The sequence below is a fragment of the Sorex fumeus genome, unplaced genomic scaffold (assembly GCF_029834395.1).
Source record: "Sorex fumeus unplaced genomic scaffold, SorFum_2.1 ptg000019l, whole genome shotgun sequence".
Lineage (NCBI taxonomy): Eukaryota > Metazoa > Chordata > Mammalia > Eulipotyphla > Soricidae > Sorex > Sorex fumeus.
The window spans coordinates 42297058-42309723 of record NW_026606076.1 but is presented as its reverse complement, the minus strand read 5'-3'; the positions used below and the strand labels follow the sequence as shown (position 1 = coordinate 42309723).

The following is a 12666-nucleotide window of genomic DNA, read 5'->3' as shown; positions in this document are numbered from 1 at the left end:
GGCAGGAGGGTGCAGTGGGCAGTGCCCGGGTGGCAGCCTTTCCCCTGTCTCAACCCCCCGCCTGGTGGGCCACTCTGCCCCGCCGTGATCCGTTCCTGCAGCCCGAAGAGATCCCGCCCCCTTGAACCCTCTCCGCTGCTAGCTGCCTGGAATTTGTTCTGTTTTTTGTTGTTGGTGTTGTTGTTGTTTTTTGTGTCACACCCGGTGATGCTCAGGGGCTCCTCCTGGCTCTGCACTCAGGAATCACTCCTGGCAGTGCTCGGGGGACCCTATGGGATGCTGGGAATCAAACCTGGGTCGGCCTCGTGCAAGGCAAACGCCCTCCCCGCTGTGCTATCGCTCCAGCCCCGCGTCCCGCGTTGGGCGTTTTCAGAAGCTGCCCCGGCTTCTGCAGAAAAAGGGACTCGGGAGGGGGGTGGAAGGACAGTGAGGAGGGTGCTTGCCCTGCCCTCGGCCAACCTGGGTCCCCCAGTACCACAAATGGTCCCATACGCCACACAGAGAAAGCAATCTCTGAGCACTAAGCCAGGAGTAAAGCCCTGAGTACTGCTGGGTGTGGCCCCAACACCAAAAAATAAGAAAAGGAAAACTGAGACCCCAACTTAATGTTTGTTAGGTTTGATTTTTTTGGTTTTTGGTTTTAGTTTTTGTTTTGTTTTGTTTTGTTTCTGACTGGAGGGATAGCACAGCGGTAGGGCGTTTGCCTCACACGCGGCCGACCTGGCTGACCCAGGTTCGATTCCTCCGCCCCTCTCGAGAGCCCGGCAAGCTACCGAAAGTATCTCGCCCGCACGGCAAAGCCTGGCAAGCTCCTCGTGACGCATTCGATATGCCAGACACAGTAATAACAAGTCTCACAATGGAGACGTTACTGGGCCTGCTCGAGCAAATCGATGAACAACGGGAGGACAGTGTTGTTTGTTTGTTTGTTTTCTAACTTTGATATGACGTCTGTTGACACAAAGCCATCTGGGGCAGGGGATGGGCGTGGGGGGCTTCACGAACAGCTGGAGATTTGCAGGGAGGTAAGACTGCAGGCCTCTGTGGGCTGGACTCCGCCTGCACCCACCTTCCCCGATGCATCGGACGCTACGGTGCCCGTCCCCTACCTGCCCCCCCATACACAGATCAGCCCAGGCCCAGGAATCTGCGGATGGAGGTGAGGGGTGGGGGGTGGACGGCATCGGAGTGGACACAGCTGGTGAGCAAATACCGGGACGCCTGTGCCTTCAGCTGCGGGAGGCTGGGGCGTGGTGCTGCACCCTGGGACCGGGACGGAGGACCTCCACCCGCAGATCCTTGGGGTTACGGAGGGGTGGGGTCACGGTGGTGTCCCCGGCACCACAGATGGTCTCATAAGCCCAGCAGGAGCAATCCCTGGGCCCAGAATCAGGAGTAAAGCCCTGGGTACTGCTGGGTGTGGCCCCAAAACCAAAACAAAGTGGGGCTGGAGCTATAGCACAGCAGGGAGGCTGTTTGCCTTGCACGCGGCCAACTCAGGTTCCATTCCCACCATCCCAGACGGTCCCCTGAGCACCGCCAGGAGTGATTCCTGAGTGCAGAGCCAGGAGGAACCCCTGTGCATCGTCGGGTATGACCTGAAAAGGAAAAAAAGAATTAAAAAAACACCTAAAAAAAGAATAGCAGAGCTGGGAACAGGAGAGATGAGGGGTGGGAGTCGCAGTGAGGGGAGGGAGGGGAAAATGCCTTGTGCCTCAGTTTCCCCACCTGCAAGGAGGGATGATTCTGCCTCATGGGGCCCTGGGCTGGAGCTGCAGGGAGGATAGGAGAAACCTGTAGGTGACAGGGACCCAGCGCCCCTGGGGGGTCTCCCCAGGACAAGCCTATCCCCCCCCCCAACTTCCCCGGATATTTTTGTTCTCGTGTGTGTGTGTGTGTGTGTGTGTGCTTGGGCCACACCTGGCGGTGGTCCTGGTGGGGCTCAGGGGACCCTCAGGGATGCAAGATGAGCCCCTTCCCTGCTGTGCTGTCGACCCCCCCGGCCCAGCCCTCCCCGGCAGCCTTGGTGCCCACCAGAGCCAGGCAGCCGCGAGGAGCAAACTCTCCCTCAGCATCTGGGGGGTGGGGAGATGACAGGGCCACGACGATGGTCCCTGTGTCCCCACCATGCGGCTCACGTGTCCCCTACGCTCCCCTCTTCTCCCCAGGAGTGTGACAACCCCTGCTGTAACGCCAGCAACTGCACCCTGCGGCCGGGCGCCCAGTGTGCCCACGGCGCCTGCTGCCAGCACTGCAGGGTGAGTGACCGGCCGCACCCCTGCCTGCCCTGCGGGGGGGGGTAGAGGGGGGCGGTGGGGGAGGTTGGCAGGGGCCCCCTCCCGACAGCAAAGCGGGTCTGCGCCGGACACTGGGAGCTCCCGGAGAGCTATCCTCAGCCCCTGCCCCGACCCCCCACAGCACCATCTAGGGGGCATCTCTCTGACTTCCTTTTTGCCCACTGCCGGGAGGAGGCGGCAGGGGGGCCGATGCGGTTCGGGTTCGAGTGAGTGAGTGAGTGAGTGAGTGAGTTTGCGAGGGCTGGGGGTGGGGGCCAAGGGCCAAGCCGGTGGCTCTCACCGCTCGCTCCCCTCCCTCCCCCCCTCCACACACAGCTGCTGGCCCCCGGCACCCCCTGCCGCACGCGGGCGCGGCAGTGCGACCTCCCCGAGTTCTGCACGGGCACGTCCCCCCACTGCCCCACCAACTACTACCAGATGGACGGCACGCCCTGCGAGGGGGGCCAGGCCTACTGCTACAACGGCATGTGCCTCACCTACCAGCAGCAGTGCCAGCAGCTGTGGGGGCCCGGTGAGCACTCCCCACCCACCACCACGCACCCCTGGCCGCCCCCTCACCCCCTGCCGGACTGCAGAGTGCGCCTCAATCCCAGTGGGCTTCCAGTTTGAGGCGGCGGCCAGGCTCCTTCCATCCGTCCTACTCCCGGATGCTGTGCTACCCTCCCGCACCCGGAGGCGGCAGGCAGGCAGGGCTCAGGGCTGACTCCTGGCTCTGTGCTCAGACATATCACATCCTGACGGGGCTCGAAGCCCGGCCAGCCACAAGCGAGCCTTACGCACTGTCCCACCTCTGCACCTCTACCCTCCACACACACACCCCCAAACGCTTTCTTTTATTTCTTTATTTAGTTCTTTATTTGGGCTGGAGCGAAAGCCCACCGGGTAGGGCGTTTGCCTCGCATGCGGCCGACCTGGCTGACCCAGGTTCGATTCCTCCGCCCCTCTCGGAGAGCCCGGCAAGCTACCGAGAGTATCTCGCCCGCACGGCAAAGCCTGGCAAGCTCCCCATGACATATTCAATATGCCAAACACAGTAACAACAAATCTCACAATAGACGTTACTGGGCCTGCTCGAGCAAATCGATGAACAACGGGAGTGACAGTGACATTTATTTACGTATTTAATGAATTCCCAGGAGATACAGTTACAGACTTACAAACTTGCACGATTACATTTCATTTCGGTCATACAGTGTTCATATATCCATCCCTCCACTCCTTGCCCAATTATCCATCATCTCCATCACCAATGCCCCCAGTACCCCTTCCCGACCCCCACCCACCACCCCGCCTCTGTGGCAGGCACATTCTCTCTCTCTCTCTCTCTCTCTCTCTCTCTCTCTCTCTCTCTCTCTCTCTCTCTCTCCTTCTGGGTGTTATGGCCAAACTCTTTTTAACCTCACAATCTCCCCCCAAGGGCCCGGAGCTTTGCCCTCACTGACCACAGTTTCTTGCCAACCAGGGGCCCAGCCTGCGCCTGATCTCTGCTTCGAGAGGGTGAATGTGGCCGGGGACACCTTTGGGAACTGTGGGAAGGACATGAACGGGGAGCACAGGAAGTGCAGCATGAGGTGAGGCCCAGGCCAGAGACACCCACCTTCCCCTTTCCCCCCCCCCGCTTCCCTTCCCCCAGCAGGGCTGGTGCCCACAGCTGCCCACCCCCCACCCCTGCCTCCTCTGTTTCATCTGCATGTCAGGCTGGTGGGCCCAGGGCTGGGCTGGTGCATGTCAGTCCTGGGGAGATCAAGGGCCAGGTGCTGGCCAGGCGTTGGCGGGGCCTCCTGGAAGGCGTGTCCCGTTGTCTCTGGAACCTCCTTAAAGCCTGGGAGAGTCAGCCCATGATAGTCACTTCTTGATGCTAGTGATACCCTCTCTTGGTTATACCCTCACATTATCTGCTCATTCATACTTTTTCTCCTAAAGAGCCTTGAATATAATCTCAGGGCTAGGATGAAAGAGACGTTACTGGGGCCTGCTCGAGGCAATCGACGAATAACAGGATGATGAAATGAAATGATGGGTCTCTCATACTTTTTCATTCATTCCAACATCCCCTCACGGCTCCCCAGCCAGCCAGCCCCCCACCCACCCACCCAACCATTCAGCCAGCCACCCACCCACCCATCCAACCTGCCAGCGAGCCACCCACCCACCCAACCAGCCACCCAGCCAGCCAGCCAACCAGTCAACCCACCACCCAACCAGCCACCCACCCATCCACCCAACCAGCCAGCCAGCCAGCCAGCCAGCCACCCACCCGCCCAACCAGCCACCCACCCACCCAACCAGCCAACCCACCACCCAACCAACCAGCCAGCCACTCAACCAACCAGCCATCCACCAACCCAAACAGCCAGCCGGCCACCCAGCCACTCACCCACCCAAACAACCAGCCACCCACCGACCCAGTCAGCCAGCCAGCCAGCCCCCCACCCAGCCACCCACCCACTCATCACTTAACCAGCTCCCCACCCACCCAGCCAGCCAGCCGCCCACCCACCTCCCCACTCATCTATCCAACTCCCCATCTACCCACCGAATCACCCCTCTGCCCATACATCTAATCTGTCCCCCTCCCCCACCCGCTCCCCCCACCCTGTGTACCCACTCTGCCCCCCCACACCCCTCGTCCCTTCCGGGCCATGCCCCCATCTCACTCTCCTCTCCCGGGCGCAGAGACGCCAAGTGCGGGAAGATCCAGTGCCAGAGCTCGGAGGCGCGGCCCCTGGAGTCCAACACCGTGTCCATCGACACCAACATCGATATCGATGGCCGGCGCATCCGCTGCCGCGGCACCCATGTCTACCGCGCCCCCGAGGAGGAGGGCGACATGCTGGATCCGGGGCTGGTGATGACCGGGACCAAGTGTGGCTACCACCACGTGAGTCCTGGCCCGCTAGGCCTCGGGTCCCGGCCACATACCCCACCCCATCCCCAATCCTGGCCCCTCGGCGGGGACTTCCTTCCTTGGCACAGTGCAGTGTGGCCCGAGACAGCTGAGAGTCTCCCTCTCTCCCTCCCTCCCTCGCTGCCTGCCAGCCCTGTCACCCTCTGCCAAATTGGTCTCGGGAGAGGGGGAGGGGGGAGATGAGGGGGGAGGGAGAGGGCGGGGACCCTGTCTCCAGCCATCCGGGTGACTGAGCAGCATCTGTGTGCCAGCCCAGAACTGGCGTCGCTGTCCTCGGTTTTGGCATAAGACAAATTTGAGCAGTTGATTAATTAAAGAACTAATTAGTTGATGAATTAATAACGCACTAATGAATCGATGTCCAGCATCGACGGCTTTCTCCCGCCCACCTCTCGCCCAATCGCAAATGGTCATGGGCGTGTAACTCCCCACGCCCGAGCCCCCAGCAGCCCAGCTACCCCTGTGGTCCCTCATCCCACGCCCCCACAACCCCCACCCAGCCTGGAGCTGATGGCGCGCTCCCCTCCCCTCCACCATGCCCCCCTGCAGATCTGCTTCGAGGGCCAGTGCAGAAACACCTCCTTCTTCCACATGGAAGGCTGCGAGAGGCAGTGCAACGGCCGCGGGGTAGGTCCCCAGGAGCTCCTGCTGCTGGGACGGGACTGGATGGGCCGGGCTGGGCTGCTGGGCCCAGGGGGCGCTGTCCAAGGTGCTGACACCTGGGCCACGCCCCCTTCCCCCCACCCCCAGGTCTGCAACAATAAGGGCAACTGCCACTGTGACAGGGGCTGGGCCCCGCCGTTCTGCGACAGGCCGGGCCAGGGGGGCAGTGTGGACAGCGGGCCCCTGCCTGCCGAACGTGAGTGTCTGGCCCCGGGGGCTCCCACCTTCTGGGGCGGGTGGGGCCACCTGTCGCAGGGGGCAGGGGTCACGGGACACAGTGTAGTAGGGCAGCCATCTGGGGTCAGCCTCTCCTGCTCACGTGGACACGGGCACGCGACAGTGCAGGGAAAGGGCAGAGCCCCCCTCCCCTCCCCCTCCCCCTCCCGGGCACTAGGAAGGTTTTTGCACGGTCCTTCCTTTCCGGCGGGGGCGGGGGGGGGGGCAACTGATGATGCTTCTTGACCCTTTAGATCCTGGAGCGCACAAGTTAGTTGAGACTCAGGGTCGAGTCCGGATTTCCAAATTGTTTAAAAAAACAGCCCTCCTGGCTTTCTGTCCTTCCCTTCCTTTCTCATTTCCTCCTTCCTCCCTTCCTTCCTTCTCCCTTTTCTTCCTCCCTTTTTCCCTCCCTTCCTCCCTTTCTTCCTTTCTCCCTTTCCTTCCTCCCTTTTTCCTTCCTCCCTCCCTCCCTCCCTCCCTCCCTTCCTTCCTTCCTTCCTTCCTCCTTTCCTCCCTCCCTTTCTTTTTCCTTCCTTCCTCATCCCTCCCTCCCTTTCTCCGTTCCTCTGTTTTTCCCATTCTTTTCTTTTCTTTGTGCCCGAGTGACACTTGGGTGGCCCACACGCAGCTCAGAACCTTTCCCCTCCCCACAGCCTGTTCGCTCAAGACCCCAACCCCCTCACCACCACCCCCAAACCAAACTGGTGCTCCCGCCCTCAGACGGCAGGGCTCCCCTCTTTCTATCTGATCTCCCCCTTCTTCCTGTTTTATTTAAAAATTTTTTAAAAATTAAAAATAATTTTTAATTGAATATAGACCCTTCCGAAGCTGTTCATAATTGGGTTTCGGTCATACAAAAAAAATAAAAATAAATTTTTTAATTGAGATAGACCCTTCCAAAGCTGTTCATAATTGGTTGTCAGTCGTACAATGACCCATCCCTCCACCAGTGCACATTTTTCACCCCCAAGATCCCCGTTTTCCCCTAGGGCTGGCCGCTTCAGTGCCCGGCTCCCAGCATGTGGAGCTGCCCGGCCCCTGTGCTACTTGGGGGTCCCAGTGCCACCCTGGGGTGCTTGAGGACCTCCGCCTGTGGTGCCCAGGGAGCACAGGGTGCTGGGGACTGAACTGGGGTCCTGCGCATGCGGGGAAGGTGCCCTCTCCACCTTTTTTTTTTTTTAACAAAATCAAAGAAGGAAATCTAAACCCATAAAGCAGATGAAAGTGTGTTTTGTGGGGTTGGGGAGATGGCTTTGATCAAGGGCCAGTTTGCAAGTTTTGCAGATGGAAGGCAAGAAGAATGGTCACACACACACACACACACACACACACACACCATCAAGACAGGGGTGAGCCAAACACATTAGTGCCTCCCTCACTGCCGTGGAGCGATTGGTAAAATCAGTGGCTCTGCCTCTCACCGCGCCTTTCCCTGGTTTGATCCTCTTTGAGCTAGGAGTGAACCCGCCCCGCCAAAAAAAAAAAAAAACACACAAACACACGCGCCAGCCCAGTGATGCGGGGCTGACAGCGGGCAGGGCGGCTCGGGCCCGGGCTTGAGCTCGTGTCTCTGCAGTTACACAGACCGGCTGGGAGCATCCGTGGGGCTGGCTCGGCCGCGCCCTCTGGTTCCCCAGGGTTGTGTATCCAGCGTCGCCCCAGGCCCCGATGGCACACGCGTAGGTGGTCCGGGGTGCACGGGGGTGTGTGGGGGAGGGGGGAGGGGGGCCGCGGTGGGAGCGCCTGTGCACGGTGCTGAGCGTGTCCTTCTGTCTGTCCCCGACCCCCTCCTCGCCCCGCCCCACCTCCCACTGCCACCCCCCACCCCCACCCCTTCCTCCCATCCGTCCATCCGTTTGTCTGTCCGTCCGCCCATTTCTTCTGCAGACGCCGGCGCCGTGGTGGCCGGGCTGGGCAGCGCCGTCTTCCTGCTGGCCTGCCTGCTGCTGGGCCTCCGCTGCTACCGCCGCAACCCCAAGCTGGGCAGGCTGGCGCCCTGGACACTGCCCAGCGCGCTGCAGCAGCGCTTCCGGTAAGACCTTGCGCAAGGACGTGCGCGCGCAGCGGCTGAAGCGGTAGCACAGCAGGGAGGGCGTTTGCCTTGCACGCAGCCGACCGGGGTTCGATCCCCAGCATCCCATAGGATCCCCTGAGCACCACCAGGAGTGATTCCTGAGTGCAGAGCCAGGAGTAACCACTGAGCATCCCCAGGTGTGACCCAAAAAGAAAAATTAAAAAAAGATACATACAGGGGCCAGAGTGTAGGACAGTGGGGAGGGCACTTGCCTTGCACGCAGCTCACCTGGGTTCGATCCCCAGCATCCCATAGGGTCCCCCAAGCATCGCCAGCAGTAATTCCTGAGTGCAGAGCCAGGAGTAACGTTACACCTGTGCATCACCGGGTGTGACCCCAAAAAGCAAAAAAGAAAAGAAACGAAAAAGACCCCACACGCAGCTTGAAGACCTTCCCCTCCCCCAGCCTGTTCACTCAAGACCCGGACCCCCTCACCATCATCCCCAAACCGAACCGGTGCTCCCGCCCTCAGACGGCGGGGCTCCCCTCGTTCTATCTGATCTCCCCTTCTTCCTGTTTTATTTAAAGTTTGAGCTCTCATCGTTTTATTTTCAATTGGCTGCTCCTCCCAGATCGGAGTATACTATAGTAAGACACTTTCTACCCATTTTTCATAATTACCACCCATGTTTGTTGCATTTCAGACAGTAGGCAACAAATCATAGAGGGAAATATAATATATATATATATTATACATACATATGCCTCTCAGAGAGTCCGCCAAGCTACCGAGAGTATCCCACCCGCACGGGCAGAGCCTGGCAAGCTCCCCGTGGCGTATTCCATATGCCAAAACCAGTAACTATAACAGGTCTCATTCCCCTGACCCTGAAAGAGCCTCCAATCGTTGGGAAAGACGAGTAAGAAGAGGCTGCTAAAATGTCAGGACTGGGACGAATAGAGACATTACTGGCGGCTGCTTGAGTAAATGAATGAACAACGGAATGACAGTGATATAGTGATACAGTGATTTTCAAATGCATGTGATTTCAGTCACTTTTGTCAGGGTCGGGGTGGGGGGCACAGCTGGGAGGAGGGGGGATGTTGCAAGGAGTGGGGGCGGGGCGCTGGGATGGAGCCTGGGTCTTTTTTTTTTCCTTTCTTTTAATGTAGGATTACTGCTGGTTATTCAGCCATTGGTTAAGCTGATTGAATTGGGCATGAATTCCACCTTACTTTTTTTTCTTTATTTTTTTTAAATTTTATATCTGTGAGATTGACCTTTTCAAAGCTGTTCATGGTTGCGTTTCAGTCATACAATGACCCAGCACCCATCCCTCCACCGGTGCACGTCTCCCACCACCAAGGCCCCCTCCCACCCCCCACCCCCGTTTCCCTACTACCATCCCCAACACCGTACCTCCTACCCCCAGTCTCCCGCTAGGGGACGCACTTTCCTTCTTGGAGCCTGGGTCTTGCCCCAGAAGCCCCGGCAAAGCATGGAGGGCCCCCCCAAGGGTAACCCTCCCCCCAAGGGCACCCTTTCCCCACATCCCCTGTCCTGCCCTCCTGCTGGGTGCCTCCAAGGATCTTACGGACCTTGCAGAGTTGCATGTGTTCTAGTGGGGGTTTCTCAGTGGGATCCGCATATCTGGGTCTGGCAAAGGGTCCGTGCTCCTTGAGGAACCCCAGACCTGGGGCTGGAGAGATAGCACAGCGGGTCGGGCGTTTTCCTGGCACGCAGCCGACACGGGTTCGATTCCCAGCATCCCATAGTGTCCTCTGAGCACCACCAGGAGTGACTCCTGAGTGCAGAGCCAGGAGTAACCCCTGTGCATCGCTGGGTGTGACCCAAAAAAGCAAAAAAAAAAAAAAAAAAAGGAACCACAGACCTGAAAGGACGGAGCAAGCTGGGGTGTGTGTGTGTGTGTGTGTGTGTGTGTGTGTGTGATATTCTCACTGGCCACCCACTGTGTGTGTGTGTGATATTACTGGCCACCCACTCCTGCCCATCCAGCACCCCTCTACCCCCTTGGCCCCCCTGAACAGGGGGACAGGGAGGTAGAACAGGGGCCAGTAGGACCTGACCTCCACCCTCATCCCTCTCTGCCCCCCCCATTCCCATCCCCAGCTGCCCCTTCAGGGTGTCTCAGAACAGCGGGACAGGCCACGCCAACCCCACTTTCAAGCTTCAGACCCCCCAGAGCAAGAGGAAGGTAAGCACCAGCCCTTGCTCCCACCCTCTCCCCGGGGAGGGGCCCCTGGCAGGGCGGGGCGGGGCCGCTCCCGAGTCTCACGCCTTCCCTGTCCCCCCCCCCGCACACAGGTGACCAACACCCCGGAGACCCTGCGGAAGCCCTCCCAGCCTCCTCCTCGGCCCCCTCCAGATTACCTGCACTGTGGCTCCCCCCTGGCCCCCCCACCCCCGCACCCCAGCAGGCCGGCCAGGCCTCCCCCAGGGTCTGGGGTCTCCGTGGAGAGGAAGGAGTCCGCTCGGGGGCCTCCCCCGAGCCGGCCCGTGCCCCCCGCCCCACTCTGCTTCACCTCCCAGGTAAGAGGGTCTGGAAGGGAGGGCAGGGGGTGGCGGGGGTGTCGGGCTTGACAGGTGGCCTGGTGGGTGGTGAGCTGCGCCGTCCCCCTTTTTCTGCTTTCCTGGGAGGGTGGGCGAGGAGCGGGCCCCCAAGACATGCCCAGCTCGCCCTCCGCCTCTCCCAGCCCGCAGCTGCACTGCCCCGGCCCTAGAGTTCGAGTCCGAGCCCAGGGCCCCTCTCATGAGACACGCAGACGGCAGTGGATGTGGCCAAGGGTTTGGACGCTGCGGGGGAGCTGGCAAGTGGCCTCCCGGAGTCTCTGCTGTCCCCGTGTTCGTAGGACAGGGGACACGCTCTCTCTGGGTCCAGGCGACCCTGCCTCCTCCACACGTGTCCTCGGTCACTGTCAACAGGATGTTCCCCCCACACCTCCCCCCTGCTCCTCCCTCGTGAATACGGTGTCAGCATCCCTGTGTCCTCCCAGGCTTCCCTCCCCATGGCCACTGTGGCCGTTTATAGTTCCTGCTGCCACCTCGGCCCGTCTCCATGCACGTGGGACTCCGGTGAGGGCAGGAAGACGAGATTAGGGGATGAGGTTGGGGATGACCTCGTTTCCAACTTAGGTGACGATACCATCAGGACCCTTAAAAAGACAAGTGGGTGGCTGGAGCGATAGCACAGCGAGCGGGTTGGGCGTTTGCCTTGCACGTGGCCAACCCGGGTTCGATTCCCAGCATCCCATGTGGTCCCCCGAGCACCGCTAGGAGTAATTCCTGAGTGCAGAGCCAGGAAGAACCCCTGTGCATCGCCGGGTGTGACCCGAAAAACAAAAAGAACAAGTGGGTTCCCGGGCAAGTGAGGCCAGACAAGCCGGCCTAGCGGGGCGCCCGGTGGCATAGCCCTTCCGGTAAACTGTCTGGGCACTGCCGCACAGGCACCGGGATGGTAACGGCCCCGTCCTCGGGCTACCCCTAGCCCATGAGTGAGGCTCCCCACTTCTCCTGTCCCCCCCTTCTCCAGGACCTCTCCAGACCTCGGCCGCCCCAGAAGGCGCTGCCCGCCAACCCAGTGCCCAGCCGCAAAGGCCTGCCCCGGCCAGGTGGCGTCCCCGTCCTGCGGCCCCCAGTGACCACCCCTCAGCATCCACGGCCTCTAGCCGCCCCAATCCCAAAGGTGAGCCCCGCAGTGGGGGTCGGGGGGCGGAGCCGGGTGCCTTCCAGGACGTGGGGAGGGGGGGCCACAGACCTCACCCTTCCCACCGTCGGCCCCCAGGGGCCCCTGAGCGTGGCTCAGCCTTTAGCGGGTCTCTCCCCCTCTCCCCTCCCCCCCTCGCTCTCTCTGCAGCTTCCTGAGTACAGATCACAGAGGGTCACGGGTATGGCCAACTCCAGGATCTAGAACCCTCCGCGGCTGGCAACTCTGCGTCCCTCCCCCGTGGTCAGCACGCCGGACTCTCCTCCCGCCTGCCGTCCCCCTCCCGGTCCCTCCGCCGTCTCTCTCACACACACACACACACACACACACACACACACACACACACACACGGGCCCCCGGGGCTGGGGGAAGTGTCCCCTAGTGCAATAGCAGCCCCTGCCCGCCCCCCAGAGCCAGGCTGTACCCCCACGCCAGCTCCGCCCCCCCCCCCAGGTATCTGCTCACGGTGGACACGTCCACTCACTCCCCTCACCCCCTCCCCCGGAGTCAGTGACTCAACCAGGTACTAGTCGTGGGGCAGCCTAGGAGGGACACCACTGGGCCGCCCTACTCCCTTGATGCCAAAGCACGCCGCCCTCCCCGCCCCCGCCCTGCTCGCTGCGTCTCTTCCGCTGGACCCCCCAGGTCCCCTGGGGACTCATCCTGTCTCCCGTCGCTACCCCCCCTTCCACCCCCACCCCCCACTGACCCACCCGACGTGTGGTGCTATGGACCGTGGTCCTAACCGCCTCTCCTCAGGCCCTGGTGCTTGGCGGTGGCCGCAGGGTCGCGCCTTTGTTCCCGTCCTGGCCTTGGCGGTGCCCACCAGGGGCAGCCCTT

The 12666-nt window shown here is 61.0% G+C and overlaps 1 protein-coding gene across 1 annotated transcript in view; it reads left to right on the top strand.

Annotated features, from left to right (window-relative positions):
* Positions 1 to 12113, top strand: part of ADAM19 (ADAM metallopeptidase domain 19) — a 33778-nt gene extending 21665 nt beyond the window's left edge. Inside the window, exons 11-21 of the mRNA XM_056113054.1 lie at positions 2169 to 2258; positions 2613 to 2808; positions 3760 to 3868; positions 4974 to 5178; positions 5755 to 5832; positions 5956 to 6064; positions 7975 to 8119; positions 10233 to 10317; positions 10428 to 10652; positions 11653 to 11805; positions 11977 to 12113. Coding sequence (XP_055969029.1) covers positions 2169 to 2258; positions 2613 to 2808; positions 3760 to 3868; positions 4974 to 5178; positions 5755 to 5832; positions 5956 to 6064; positions 7975 to 8119; positions 10233 to 10317; positions 10428 to 10652; positions 11653 to 11805; positions 11977 to 12030 — 1449 coding nt within the window. The 3' untranslated portion in view covers positions 12031 to 12113. The remainder of the gene's footprint in view (positions 1 to 2168; positions 2259 to 2612; positions 2809 to 3759; positions 3869 to 4973; positions 5179 to 5754; positions 5833 to 5955; positions 6065 to 7974; positions 8120 to 10232; positions 10318 to 10427; positions 10653 to 11652; positions 11806 to 11976) is intronic.
* Positions 12114 to 12666: the final 553 nt, after the last annotated feature.